This window comes from Camellia sinensis, chromosome 3 (genome assembly GCF_055761805.1).
Source record: "Camellia sinensis isolate YWXY chromosome 3, ASM5576180v1, whole genome shotgun sequence".
In the NCBI taxonomy this organism is placed as follows: Eukaryota; Viridiplantae; Streptophyta; class Magnoliopsida; order Ericales; family Theaceae; genus Camellia; species Camellia sinensis.
The window spans coordinates 179,030,390-179,046,110 of NC_138963.1; the positions used below are offsets into that span (position 1 = coordinate 179,030,390).

Below are 15,721 nucleotides of genomic sequence, written 5' to 3' on the forward strand. Positions count from 1 at the left end.
TTTTAAGTGGGATGGTTTTGCAAAACTTATTTTCCTCTAGTGTTTGTTCGGTGGAAATAAAATAATATATAGTATTTGAAATCCAAAGCCAATTACAGAGGCATATTCATGACTATTTACATAATTCAAAATTACTCATCTCTAATTAAGTTGGGTCATTTCAAATATTTAAATCGTTTCAATTATTTAAATCGTTTATTTTATAAGTCCTCAATATATATCATCTATAAAAAAAATTAATTCGATTCAATAATCATAATCTTTTTATTTTATTACATTTATATTTGAAAAAATAAACAGCAAATATATTTATGAAAATAGACCATCTATTTTTTTAATGATAAATGTAATAAAATGAAAATATTACAATAATCAGATCGAGTTAATTTTTTTTTATGAAAAATATATATTAAGAGTTTTACAAAATAAAATAGTTCAAATAATTGAAACGGGACGAATGGTGAGTCCCACGGGACCCTCAAAAATCTCTAATAAACTAAATTCTAAATTTTTTTTTTCACCATTTCCACAAGAAAAATGATGTACAAGTTCACATTTTAGACATATTTTCTAGACCTAATGATATATAAGTTATATGATCGGTTGATGATTGGAGATATGAGAGAGTATTGACTTAGATATCCTAATTGATTACTACATTATTTCATATATTATTGGGCTTAAAAATTGAGTCTAATTTTTTGAAAAGTTTGCTAACTCAGACTTATCCACTCAAATTGTTTTGGGGGAGTGATTGTATAGTGAAAATTAATTTATGTAGTGTGAAATTTATGTAAAATGTGATAGAAAATAATTTTTCAATAATTTATGAATTGAAAAAGGATGAATTTATAGTAACTCTTAGGATAAATTACAAATACATCCTCTGAGGTTTGGTTAAAATACAGATTGTCTCCTGTGGTTTGAAAAATTACAAATACCTCCTTATTAGAATTTTTTATTTAACAAAATTAACTAAAAAAAATTATAATTACTCTCCTATATAAAATTAAAATTACCTAAATTATTAATTGAAATATATTTCTAACATCATTAAAAACTGTTAATTGACTTGATAATTTATTAATAAAATGGAAGATTTGTTATGAAATTAAAAATCTCAAAGAATAGAATGTAATTTTTAAAACTATAGAGACAATTTATATTTTAATTAAATCTCAAAAAATATATTTATAATTTATCCTAAATTTTAAGAGTTGAATAGTAATTGCCCTTTTCACAAACCAATCAATGGCGCAAATTGTTGCTATTGGACCGGAATGAGTGGCAATGACTGATGCCCCTGGACCCAGGGTGATCCATTCAGAGATCTTTCATTTTACAAATCAATCAGCGGCGCTAAAACAGTTCATATTCGCCTGGAATTTTGGACTTTAAAGTGCGAAATGTGAAAAGCTATATATTTATTAGAATAATGTTATAAATAAAAAATTTATACATAATAATTTGATTTAATATAAACATTTCATTTTATGATAAATTATTATTGAAGATGTATTTATTTATAACAATAGTATTACCATATTATTCCTATTAAATTTTTTGTATAAATTTTATATATGAATAAAATTTTTCTATTGTTATCCTTTTTGGATTTTTATTTTATTTTTATTTTTATTTTTATAGCAAAACCTAGTGTAAAAATATAAAAAGTGAAACGATGATGGTATTCAAGATGTAGTGGCCATTTTTTTTTTTTTTTAAATGATCTGCTAACAGGTATCATTAAGACAATAAAAGAAACATAATATATTTTTTGTTAATTAATTTTTTTCACAATTTTATTACTATTAAAATATATTTTAAATTTCAATATTTAGAGATTGTTTAGAATGATATAAATAAGTGTAATTTTTAACTTTTTATGAAAAAATATTCAAAAAAGTAAAGATATGATGTGATCCAAATATATACATTTATTTAGAAAATGCCAAATAAAATAATGTTTGATCCGCCAAATTTTACTCTGCCCAAATTAGCCAAATGAATATCTTATGTAAGATATTCATTCAATTCAAACGAAACAAAATTTGATAGTTGTACTGCACTAAGGCCAAGTTTGACAACATCAAAATAATTCATTTTTTTATCTTTTTTCATCGCATTACCTCTCTACTTTTCTGCACATCTTTTCGTAAAAAGATAAAAAGTACACTTATTTAGGTCATCCCAAACAACCCCTAAATAATACTTTAGAAAGACATTTTTTTGCCATCACTTAACCAACGCTAACCTCAAGGTTTTGCCAGGTTAATAAGGCTGGGATTTGAGGATTTGCACTTTTGGCCCCGTTTGTATTTAGAAATAGAATGGAGGGGATTAATAGTGAGGGGATTGATAGTAAGAAATTGTTAAATTATTTTTATATAAAATAATAAAATAAATAAAAAAATATAAAAATTAAACATTAATATTTTAAAAAAAATTTCCCAATATATAAAAAATAAAAAAATTTCTAATCCCCTCACTATTTTTCTAATACCATCTCTACCTCCTCACTATGAATCCCCCTTCCAAGGGTATTAGTAATACCAAGGTATTAGTAATCTCAAGGCCATCTCTCAAAACAAACAAGGTATTAGTAGTCTCAATCCCCTTCCTATAACCCCAAACAAGCAGGGCCTTTAAGGTTTTATGTTTGACTCCCTTGTTAGTATACAAAAACTCTTAGGTCATGTTTCTTTAGCAAGGTAGGGGATTGGATTAGATTAGTATAGGTGTGGGTCCCCTCTACATCTTGTTTGGTGATGATTTACGAGGAGGGATTAATAATGTGATGGGCTTAGTAATCTCCCTTAGGAGAAAAATTAGCTTGGCTAAATTTTAAGTAAGATTAGAAAAACACTGAATTGATTGTGTTTATTTTATATAAAAAAATTTATTTTTTTAATTTTATATTTTTTATCAAGTGCACCTATTTATTTTAAGAAAAATGATTGAGGGCCCGAAATGGCTTGGCTCGAATGTGGCTCGAATTTTTTTTTTTTTTTTTTTCTGCCATTTTCGACGCAGAGGAAGCGGAGGAAGAGAGAGAGGGAGAGGGAGAGAAAGAGGGAGAGGGAGAGGGAGAGGGAGAGGGGTCGCCGCCGTCTCCGATCCGTCGCCGATCGCCGCGCCTCCGCCTCCGTCGCCTCCGCCATGCCTCTGCTCGCCATGCCTCTGCTCGTCGCCTCAGCCATCGCCGATCGCCGCCTCTGCCATCGCCGATCGCCGCGCCCCCCGCCTCCGCCTCCAGCCCATTTTTTAGGCCCCCTCCAGTCCCCCTCCTCCCCCTCCCCCTCCCCCTCCCCCTCCTCCGTCTTCGTCTCCCCCTCCCCCTCTCCGTCTTCGTCTCCTTCTTCTGCTGGAAAAAAAAAAAAAAAAAATTAAAACCACGAAACGACGTCGTTTCGTGGTTTAGGGGCATTCGGGGCGGAGGAATTCGGGCCCTGTAGCATTGTTGTTATTTTAATATTGGTTTTAGTTTTTTGTTAATATAGAAATATTTTTTTATATATAAAAATAATTTAACAATTTCATCACTAACCATCTATTACACTATCATCAAAACAAATACTTTTACTTAATTTTCTCATTAACAATCCTCGCATTAATAATTTATTTACTAACTATCATTTCAATAATAATCTTATCTAACCTAATCCGTCAGACAAACATATAGGATCATAGACACTTAGGAAGGTGAAACAAGTGTAAAAAAAATTTAATCATTAATATGGTGTAAATTGATCAAGAATATTCTATTTATAAAAAAAATAATATATAAACTTACTTTTTAAACTCAAAATATTTAAATAAAATGATTGGTTGATAATTAAAAAAAATATAAAAGAGTATTATTTTTAATATTTTAATTAACTACTGCATTATTAAACTTAAAAATTAAATTAAAATTTTAATTTTGAATAACAATTTTAAAACAAAAAATTAACCAAATACGCGATGTTCAGAAAATACGCACTGAACCAGAGCGGTAGAATGGAGCACATCCGATCCGATCCTTACAGTTGTCACTTTACGCAACCTTTTCAAATCCCAATGAAACCTCCTCCGACATTGCCATGGCAGCTGTACTCATATTAGCTCCTCTACAGTTGTCATATTTATTTAAAGTGAAAAAAAAATAAAAATTATAATAAATATCTCACATAGAATTCATATAAGACTCATCGAGTCGCTTTGTTCCAGTGTAAGATTGAATTAGATTGTGTTATTGGGCTCATGGAGGTCTACCACGGGTCTCGTTTTGATAATCTGAACTATTCAATGTGTAGAAATCGTCGAGTACTATATGTCTGTAAAAAATCACGTTGATTGGATATCAATAGCTATGTGAACAATACAGTTTTTTATCAACTGTTAATTTTTTCACCGTCCATTTTTTTTATACAAAATTATTTTGATCACATAACTATTGATATCCGATCAACGTGATTTTTTACAGACATGTAGTACTCAACGAGTTCTACATATTAACGATTCAAATTATCAAAACGGACCCAAAACATAAACTCTATAAACCAAACTGAACGGGTCCAATCTTGATTGAGACCAGCTGCAAGCTGGACCATTCATATATTCATATGACATAAATAAAAATTTTAATAAATTTTTTTGAAATCTTTAGGTATGTCTTTACGTTATCTACAATTGCCTTAACTCTTTCCAAACAAAGCACTCCTTTCGTTGACCCTTGATTAACGCGGTGACTCCTGATTGGAATGATGCAACTTCCAAAAAGCTAAGCTGGACGCGTGCTGAGCGCACCAAATTCAACCCTCCCTCACCAACATCTCTTTTCTCCTCCATTTTCTTTCCTCCACAGTCCACACACAATTCACACTTTTTTACTTTCACTTTACTCTCTCTCTCTCTCTCTCTCTCTCTGTATATATATATATATAGATATATGATGTTGTTGAAGAAAGAGAAGGAAGCAACAATGGCAAGAATGATGTTGATGGTGGCACTCTGTATACTGCCGGCGCTAGTTAGCGCTAATCGGCCGGTGGCGAATCCGTTAATCGTGGAGGGTAGAGTGTACTGCGACACATGCCGTGCCGGGTACGAGACCAACGCCACAACCCCCATTCCCGGTATACTAAACTTCCTCTTATCACTCCTGTCCTTATTGCCTTTTCATTTCTCTTCTGCTCGTTTTCCATTAATTTCCGTACTCTTGGGATTATAAAATGTATCTGCAATGGGGTGGACATCGGTCTTTTTGTTTTTTTTAAAGGCATAGAAAGATTATTTTAGCTCATCAGGTCGGGTCATTTTCAACCCCAATATATTAATGGAATGGACTTGAGAGTTATATTTTTTCTGGCTCCGTCATTATTAAATTAATTGTAATGTATTAATATATATATATATATATATATTTGTTAAGATTTAAATTTTATTTTTGTTAATTTATTAAATTTCACGTTTATTGTGATATTTGATTGTATTTATTTAAGAAATTTTTTAATTTATATGCAAAATTCTTTAATTTATAATATTATTAATATATTTATTTAAAAAATATAATGTATAATTAAATTTAATTATGGAATATTTTGAAAAAAAAATTAACATATAGCATAATGGGTGAACTTGAGAATTATAATTATTTTTTGGGTTGAGTTTGGGCAAATATAGAGGCCCGATGTTATGGTCGGGCTGGTAAACACAAAATCTCTAATTATATAGTATCAAACCAATCCAAACACAACCTTGCCTAACAAATGTCCATACCTAATCTACATGAATAATGCTATATGTATTAATTAGTATATCAATTAGTATAAAATGGGTGAGGTCAGTAAGTAATAATATGAGTTATTTTGGAAAGATGGTTATGAGTTGTTTTGGAAAGATGGTTAAAAATTAATTTTTTTTATTTTTTTTATTTTTTCTGAAAAAACTTGTGAAAGTTGTGAAAAATAATGTGACTCAAAATGGGTAAAAGTTAGAAGATTGCTTTTAATTATCTTTTCAAAATAGTCCATAATATATATCGATATATTAATTAATATACCAATGGGTACATATAGCACCACCAAATCTGCATACATTCATCATTGATCCTAGTATAAATTCATGCATGTATGTGTATCTTTGAAGGGGCATCCCAATTACTAACTACTGTTTGTTTAAATTTTTAAATAGTAATAAATTTTTTATTTAATTTTGATTTTTCTTAATTTTCAAAATGCAAAAGTACTAATTAATTAGAGTAAAGTTTTTCTAATATACTTTTTCAATTGATAATATTTTTAATCCATTTGTTAATTAAGTTTTTATAATGGCTTTTGGGTAGAAGAAATGTCATATTGGTGGAACCACTGCAACAAAAAACAGAAATGGCGACCAAAACATGAAATTTCGTCGCTAAAAGTGCATGAAATGGCGACTAAATTGGAATTTGTCGCCGAAAAGCAGGTTTTTAGCGACTAAAAGGGTCTAGTAGCCGAACAGCATGTTTTTAGCGACTAAAAGGAAGTTTTGCCGCCTAATATAGGGTTTTCAGCGACTAAAGTTTGTTTAGTAACCAAAAGTCACGGTTTTTAGCGACTAAAATAATTTAGTAGCGAAAAGGTATGGTTTTGGCGACTAAAAACAGGTTTAGTCGCTGATTATAGCAGTTTTGCCGACTAAAAACAATTTAGTCGCTGAAAGTGGGGGTTTTGCCGACGAAAATCCATTTTAGTCGCCCAAAGTAGTGGTTTTGGCGACGAAATTTCTGTTTAGTCGCCAAAAGTGCTGATTTTTAGTTGAGAACTTTTTTTTTAGCGACAAATAAATAATTAGTAGCCCAAAATAATACAATTAGCGACTAAAAAATGGTTTTAGTCGCCAAAAGTCGCCTAATTTTTTTTTAGTAAATAATTTATTTTTTGACAAAAATTATATTCAATTAAAAAAATTATATTTATAAATATTATTTTGTATTAATTGCGGTTAATATAGTATATAAATAATATATATTGCATATATGATCATGTGATGATGTACTGGCATAGTGGATGGAGTGTTGTGCAAAGGGTTTCGCGTGTGCAAAGGGACGTCGCAAGTTCGAAACCTGTTGGGAGCAGCGAAGGCAAAAAAAAAAAAATTTCTAAAAATACTTTCAGCGACTAAAGTGAATGGTCGCCAAAGGTATAAATAATAAAATAAAAATGAACTATTGGCGACTAACAGTTTAGTCGGCAAAGGTATAATTTCCAATAAAGAAATTGACTATTGGCGACGAAATCTTTTGTCGCTGAAGACATATATATTGGCGACTAACAGTGTTTTAGTCGCCGAAGGCATTCGCGACCGTTTATTGGCGACAACACGGGCGACTAAACTTTTTAGTCGGGAAAAGTGAAATTTTGATATTTGGCGACTAAAATAGGACCTTTGGCGACTAAAAATTTAATCGCCAAAGGTGTTTTTTCTTGTAGTGAACAAATATTTAATCCATTTATATTAGAATCCAAACCCAAAAACCCAAAATATATATATATATATATATTTTTTATTTAGAACATTCTAGCGCAGGTACAAATATTTATTTATTTGATACCAGTACAAATATAGGAGAAAATAAATAAATAAATAAACAAACAAACATTTATACGAGGCTTCACTTTTTTTTTTTTTTTAATTATGATTTAAACATATGAACTCAAATCAGCTTTATTTTTAGGCCTATATAGGTTTTTTTTTCTTTTTTTTTAGTAAAAGTGTTTGATTAAAATAACATTATTAAAAGTCCGGTGGCCTAACTGGCCTAATTGACAGGTACCGTGTTGGGGGGGGGGGGGGGTTTGTTTCATGTGATTGAGGTGTTAGATTGAATTTCATATTTAATAAGTTTATTAATTCATCGCTTGCTTAGAAAATTAGAGGTTAAATTAATAGTTAGATATATATCATTTCTAACTAAATAGCCTAAGTCCTATTTATTTAGGACTAATAATGTATTCTATTATAATCCGTCATCATCCTGCTCGTTCAAACAATTTGTCTAATACAGTAATTACACTTCATTCGCTGATATGTTTTTGTTCTTTGGTTTAACTTATTATTAGTTAAAAGTTGATAATTAAAAAAAGCAGGTTGCCTGATTGTGTAGGCCTATACTTATTGTGTTTCTCTTTTTCGGTTAGGCATTATTCTAGTGTGATGAGTGAGGTAACCAACTCAAAAAATTACAAAAAGAGCATTACTATTCAGGTTCAAAAGTTAGACTTACTTTCTAAATGTGTCAAAAAAAAAATTAAGTGATAATTAAATATTTTCTATTTATCAACTAATTACCTTTTTAACACATCACACGTTCTATAAAATGTGTTTAAGAAGTGAACTTTTATATTTTTCTCCTTACAAGAATTGGTATAAAATTATCTAGTGAACTAACGTATTTAGATTTGACTACAAAATAATTGAAATTGTGTCATTGAGTCCTTTTAACGTTATCACCAAATTCTTTATTGAGAGAGAAATTGATAATAAAACAATGGAGGTAGAGATTATGCAGGGTAAGGACCTATGAAGCACGGATACTTCAAAAAGGGAGACGTATCCGTATCGGATACTTATCGGATACCGATACTCCTTGGATACTCGCGGATACATATCATATACTTCTTAAAAGTATCGGATACTTCTTAATTAATTTTGAAGTATCAGATACTTAATTTTGAAGTATCGGATACTCGAAGTTACATATTACTTATAATATTTTGTTTAGTTCTTTGATAAGAGGAATATAGTAAGAGTTAAAGTAATAGAATTTGTCAAATTGATGTATCCTTATTATCTCTCTCACTTTTCTCTCGCTTTCTCACTCTCTCGCGTTTATTGTCTTTGCTCTCATTCTTTTTTTGGTGTTGGCATGTAAGGATGATGTTTAATTTGCATTTGCTTTTGTTTTTAGTTTTGGATGTTTTATGAATGTTTGAAGACTTTTAAGTTAATAGGAATCTCACTTTATTTATTAATTTACTTTAAGTTTTATTTTCATGCATATTACATTATTAAAATTATAAAAATATATTTTTTTTACGAACGTACCCGTACCTGTATCATACTTTTTCAAATTTTGAGATATCGTCATATCTGTATCTGTGCTTCCTAGGTTATCATTGATGACTTAAAAAAGTATATTTGCTGAAATTTTTATTTAATAATGATTTTTTGGCTTTAGCTAAAGTCCTGTGATATTCACTGATGAAGGAGAACAAGTTGAAGCTATTGATCTTGAAGACTCTTAGTTTTATAGGAATCTTTCTTCTTTATTAAATTGTCTTTTGTTATAGGTTTTATTTTTATGCATACTGCATTACTAAAAATTGTAAAAATAATATTTTTACGAACGTATCCCTGCTGTACTCGTATCTTAGTTTTTCAAATTTTTCCGTATCGCCGTATCCGTATCGTATCGTATCCGTATCCCGCATCTGTATCCGTGCTTCCTAGGTAAGGACTAGGGTGCTTGCATATATATGATTTTCAGATGTTCTGATTAGAAAAGCAATAATATGATTGAAACATTTTGTGAACCCATAGGTTTTTATGAGAACAAAGGAAAGCCTATTTGTCATGAGAATTAGTCATTGCTGTCAATGTATTCTCAGAAGCCATGGGCAGTTATTTATGATTCTAGTTACGTCTGTGAAATAGGTGCCAAGGTTAAAATCGAATGCAAAGACAGGGACACACACAAACTCTTATACAGCATTGATGGAACAACAGACTCAACCGGAAAGTACAAGATCATGATCAAAGAGGACCATGGCAACCAGCTCTGTGATGCCATGCTAGTTAGCAGCCCACAGAGAGACTGTGCAACGGCAGATCCAGGGCGTGACCGTGCTCGTGTGATACTTACCCGAAACAATGGGATTGCTTCAAACAACCGTTTCGCCAATGCAATGGGCTTTATGAGGGATCAGCGCATGTCCGGGTGCAAGCAACTGCTCCAGCAATACGAGCAGGAGTCCGAAGAGTAAATGCTGTTCATGGTTCTGAACATTGATCTTTGCTACACGTCGTCTATGATATTGTTATATTTATTTTGATGAGATTTTTATTTTATTTTATTTATATGAAGTAACTGGAGTGAATTGATTATAAAGTAACTGGAGTGAATTGATTAAACTTTGTGTGTTCATATGCGCTTGTCTATATGTTTCTTTGAAATTTGCAGAGAGATTATTTTTATTTAAATTTATAGCTCAAACCCAATTTTAAGAAGAAGAAAAAAATAAATAAATGATAAATGAGAAAAATAAATGCAAATCAATAGAATGGAAGTGAGAAGTGTATTTTAATATGAGAAAAACTGTGATTGGAAGGAACTTTTCTCACCGACAATCTACTGATTAATTACTTTCTCATTTTCCATTTATACGGGATATTTGCCCTTCTTCTAAGGAGTTTCATATGCTTACAAAATAAATAATAGGCAATATAAGAAACATATAAAAGCGGAAAATATGTAATGGCGACATTTGCGGATGGAGCTCTTTTTCATAATTTTTTTTTTTTTTTGGTTAAAATGGAAATGAAGGATCTGGAAAAGTCTTTGTTATTTTTCTTTTTTTTATTTTTGAATACGAATTCTGAAACCAAATTGTTTTTGACACAACCCTTTTGCACCTTCATTTTTTGTAGAGGGTGTTGCGCCTTAACTATTAGAAAGGCAGAAACATATCCCTTTTAAGATTTATTTAAAATACGTATTATCTTTTATAGTTTAAAATTATAGTTTAAAAAATTATAAATACTTTTTTGTTTGAATTTTTATTTAATAGAATTTACTGAAAAATGAAATTCGTAACTACTCTCCTATATAATGATAAAATTACCTAAATTATTAATTGAAATAAATTTCGGACATTATTAAAATTATTAATTAACTTAATGATTTATTAATAAAATAAGTCATTTGTTATGAAATTAAAAATTTCATGGGATAGAATATAATTTTTAGAATTATAAGAGACAAATCGTATTTTAAGCAAATTTGAAAGTATGTATTTGTAATTTATCTAATACATATATATACTAGCGTATGCCCGTGCCTGAAGGCACGATGTAAATAATGTTAGGATTATAATATAATTGTAATCGCAACACTATTTAAATTTAAGATAAAAATGCAATTATAAAAATATATTTAATAGACTACACTCTACAATTCAAAACAAATCAAATATAAAAAAATAATAATAATAAATATCTAATAATGCATACCAACCAGTACTCTGTAATTTAAAAAAAATTAAAATTAAAATACACACCAGTTAGTATTACTGCTGCCAATCAAATTCTAACTACATAAGAAAAACAAACATGAGTCTTTATAAACAACAAAGACCAAAGCTTGGATCTAATACTTAATGCACCCCTCAAATTGGATTTACTGACAATTTTTCTACTTTAAAAATGTTGTCACTAATAAATTTTTATTTATTGACAGATTACAAAAATATGTTTTATAAAGATGCTTTGAGATATTACTTATCATCTCAAAAACATATGTTATAAACAGATGCTCATTATAAAGATGCTTTAAACATACTTTTATAAACAGATGTAATTTTGAACATAAGTAATTTTTACTTCTTATAAAAACATGTTTTATAAAAATGAATATTACATGGAGTGCAGTAATTTTTGATCAGATGTTTTAAAAATGAGCAGATGTTTTGTAAAAATTCAAAATTCTCAAAGTAATATTACTTCAAAATTTTGAATTAATGGATTCTGAATTTTTATAAAACAGATGTTTTGAATTCAAAAATTAAAATTTTGAAATCAAAAATTAATGAGATGGAGTGCAGTAATTTTACAAAAACATCATCAAAATTGAGTGCAGTAATTACACCTGCTCCATTTTTGTTCAAAATTACTCCATTTTTGTTCAAAACATCTGCTCAAAATTACATCTGTAAAATCAAAATTACAGATGTTTTTATAAAAAATTTTGAATTCAAAATTACTGCACTCCATTTTTATAAAAACATCTTCAAAACATCTGCTCATAAAAATTCAAAATTCCCAAAGCATGTTTTACTTCTTAAAAATGGATTCTGCAATGTCTTGATTTTCATTGATAGACAATCAGCTTGTTGATAGACAATGTCTTGATTTTCATTGAAACAGACCCATGCTATTCCTGCCTCTCCATTTTTGCACTTCCATGCTCCATCTACCACACATGTATATAACTGGAAAACAGAATTTAAAGATAGGTTATTAGCAAGAAGACCACAATTCTCTGTATTTCCATCTTTTTCCAAAGATATCAGTAAGACATTCTAAGATATTATCATTGGAAAACATGAATGCACAGTTAGTCCAATGTTGATGAATCTCATTAGCAATTGAAATAGTTCTGCTCTATTGTCATCTTTTCATTATGGAAGACCACACTATTTCGCTGCCTCCAAATTGCCCATAGCAAGGCAATAGATTGAACAATCATGTCCTCTTCTTTAATCATTGTAACCCAATTGATCCACCATGTTTAAAGCAAACTGGGTGGCCACAGGTAAAGTCCAAGCCCCTAGAAGTACCTCTCCAAATTCTTTGTGATACATGACATTGAAAAAAGAGATGTTCAATGGTTTCGGCCGCATTCGCAAATCAATCACACTGGATTGGGAATATCTCTTATCTTTAACTATCATCTCACAGATACTATATTATGAAGACACTTCCACACGAATACTGCCCATTTAGAGGGAATTCAAGATTCCCAGAGTTTTTTCCAAACACAAAAATCAGTTACATTCACACCACGTAAATCTTATAATCCTTATTTATCTCCGTACCTCAGAACTCAGAAAAAATACTTTCCATATACAAAATAAAAATAGAGCAGATTGTTTGAATACAAAAATAAAGCAGATTGTAAAAATAAGGCAGATTGTTTGAATACAAAATAAAAAAATCAAACTTTGTCTATTTTCATAATATTCCTTTAAACCATGGTTGCTATATCCACCAAAACTATTCCTTTAACATAACCTATGACCACCAAAACATTCAATTAAGATTCTAATAATAGATTCACCCATAGATTTGTATCAATATATGCATGAATTGCAAATCGAATCATGACCTGAATCGCAAACTGCAAGATTCTAATAATAGAGCAAGCTTCTAATACAAAAGTCAAACTTTTGAACAACAAAAAACATGAGTTGGACAAAAAAAATGCAAATAAATAAAGTGGCTTACATAAAGGACAATTGACGAAAAATTAAAATTTACAAAATATTATCTAACTGGATCCAAAGTATCAATTCCAACAGATGTTGGACTCGAATGAGAAAGGATTAAGAGGATCATGGAATTGATGTGAGGGGTCAGGGATGGATATATTTCTAGGAGATCCAAAGGAGTCTTCCAATGTATAGTTATGGATCCAATAGAATTCATAGGTATTGGGAAAAAAACCCCTATCAAAAGATCACTTCAAGACCACCACACTAAACACATCTAAATTCAAATAAAAATTAGGAAAAGGCAATACTTACACGTTCTATGGCTTCACGCTCCTCAGGTGTAACTGTTACAGACTGTGGCATTGCTGCAGCAAGCTGTCCCAGTACGTTACTGATAACATATTAACAGCAAATTAGGACCGTGAACATTCATAACTATCATTTAAATGAATATAACCAACCAGAGAACATACCCCTCTCCACCTTCAACAGGTTCATTGATCAGGCGAACAAAATCAGCCTGGTGCTCCTGAATAAGTGTAACGCCCTCAAAATTAACCCATTATATATATCATTGACATTCATTATTTAAAGAAGATAATCTATTAATTCATTCATCAGAGTATTACAAAATAAAGCATTACATGTATCATCGAATAAAATGCCCTACAGGCTTACATCTTTCCAAGCCAACACTTGGATACAAAAATATGAGTTCTAACTCAATACAAGAAAAGCCCTAGGCTTGAATGTTTACATGTACTAATAATTTAAGACAGTTAAGTAAAAGTTGTCTTCTTCAATCCAGAAGCCAAACCCTCCCAAGCTAATTCCTTGGAGGTAGTTTATCACCTGAACCTGAAAATGATGTTCCCATAAAGGGTGAGCCACAGCCCAGTAGAAATATACTAAACCACATATAAGCAATGAATAAAGCAATAGCATTCAACAGATGGTTAACCAAGATAATCAATTACTTTATTTTACAGTTTCATGACACTATTGTCTAAGATACATTTTACTTTCCAATTTTATCAACATGGCCCAGAACCTGGCCAAACTTACAACTGTGAATCACATATATCATATTCACATCCTTCCAATATCAACTAACAAATGAGACTCAAGCTCAAATCAAACACTTCATACTTCCAGATTGATACACATTTTAGTGTTGTATCAATAAAACACTTCTATATAAATAAGCACACATAAAAGTGATGCTAATGGAGTCCATCCCCTATCTCCTCCCAAACAAAATCCGGTTTAGAGGTCCATCCCCTATCTTCCCCTAAACCGTGGAGTACATCCCCTATCTCCTCCCACACACAAACAATGTATGCAAATGCAATGCTCAATCAATACACGTATTTTCTGTATCAATGCCACACGTATAAATTAATGATTTATCCAATGTGATTAGTTCCAGTTATTCCTAATCCACATGCAATGTCTACAACAATCATGACTATCCTCCACCGATAGCCCAAAACAGTTATTTCTAAACTGAAAATAACTATGTCCACAATTCAATAGACAAATGATTCAAATTATCCAATTATGCCATTTAATCAATGAATTCCCCAATTCCATGAATTTAACCATCTTTTCCCAATTTCATGAATTACTTATACAAATCAATTCAATAATTCAACTAAGGTTTTTCCCAAAATTTACCAAAGTATTCCCAACATATTAAAATACCAAAACTTAGAACATAACCTATAAAATGGAGTAGGAAATCCCTACCTCAAAGAAAACAACCCAAAAAGGTGAAGAAAGAGATGAGTGCCCAAAATACCAAAGTGCTCCAAATCGTCAAATGCTCAGATTAAATGGTAGCCCTTGCCTCACTCTATCTTTTTAATGAAGGATCTAGGGTAGAAACACACCCTAAGTGGATCAAATCTAAGAAAGAAGGTGAGTAGGGAGAGAGAGAAGTCGAACCTGGGGTTTTGAATCAAAAGAATATGAAAAAGACTGATCAAATCCCGCTGCTGTGTATATAAACTGGACAGGCTCGCTCGAGCGAAGACTTGGTCGCTCGAGCGACCAGACACAGAGAAACTACGCTCGAGCCAAGGAAGCCTTGCTCGAGCCAACAACTCAAATGCTCGGTCGAGCGAAAGAAAGCTCGGTCGAGCGAAAAACTCAAACCCTCAGGTCTGAACCCAGACACACGCTCGAGCGAAGGAACTATAGCTCGAGCGAAGGATGAACTAACTCGCTCGAGCGAAGAAAAGCTCGCTCGAGCCAAGAATGCACAGCTACAGGTCCAAATCAAACACTACCTCTCGCTCGAGCGAACAACTCCTCGCTCGAGCGAAGAACCAAAAACCTGGACAGCAACACTTGGTTTCTAAACCCAACCAACCTGAAACAAACCTGCCCAACACATCCTATAATTCCAAAAGAGAAAAAAAGGAATAACAACAACAACCATTATACACTGACAGAATCTACGGAACAGTCCGGATACAATAATTAAA

General features: G+C 31.1%; 2 protein-coding genes and 1 long non-coding RNA gene across 3 annotated transcripts; 1 reads left to right on the plus strand and 2 right to left on the minus strand.

Moving 5' to 3' along the window:
* The first annotated feature begins 4,726 nt into the window (after positions 1–4,726).
* Positions 4,727–10,155, plus strand: LOC114279411 (protein DOWNSTREAM OF FLC). The gene is made up of 2 exons (XM_028221649.2): positions 4,727–5,117; positions 9,679–10,155. The coding sequence occupies exons 1-2, from the start codon at positions 4,931–4,933 to the stop codon at positions 10,005–10,007; spliced, it is 516 nt and encodes a 171-aa protein (XP_028077450.2). The 5' UTR covers positions 4,727–4,930; the 3' UTR covers positions 10,008–10,155.
* Positions 7,875–9,684, minus strand: LOC145822945 (uncharacterized). Its single transcript, XR_014364815.1, has 2 exons — positions 9,495–9,684; positions 7,875–8,542 (listed from the first exon to the last, which is right to left on the minus strand). It is a non-coding gene; the product is annotated as an uncharacterized LOC145822945 (long non-coding RNA).
* Positions 10,156–11,085: 930 nt separating the features above from the next.
* LOC114296331 (uncharacterized) lies at positions 11,086–13,765 on the minus strand. Its single transcript, XM_082921562.1, has 3 exons — positions 13,706–13,765; positions 13,545–13,623; positions 11,086–12,230 (listed from the first exon to the last, which is right to left on the minus strand). The coding sequence occupies exons 2-3, from the start codon at positions 13,593–13,595 to the stop codon at positions 12,042–12,044; spliced, it is 240 nt and encodes a 79-aa protein (XP_082777688.1). The 5' UTR covers positions 13,596–13,623; positions 13,706–13,765; the 3' UTR covers positions 11,086–12,041.
* Between the last annotated feature and the right edge of the window lie 1,956 nt (positions 13,766–15,721).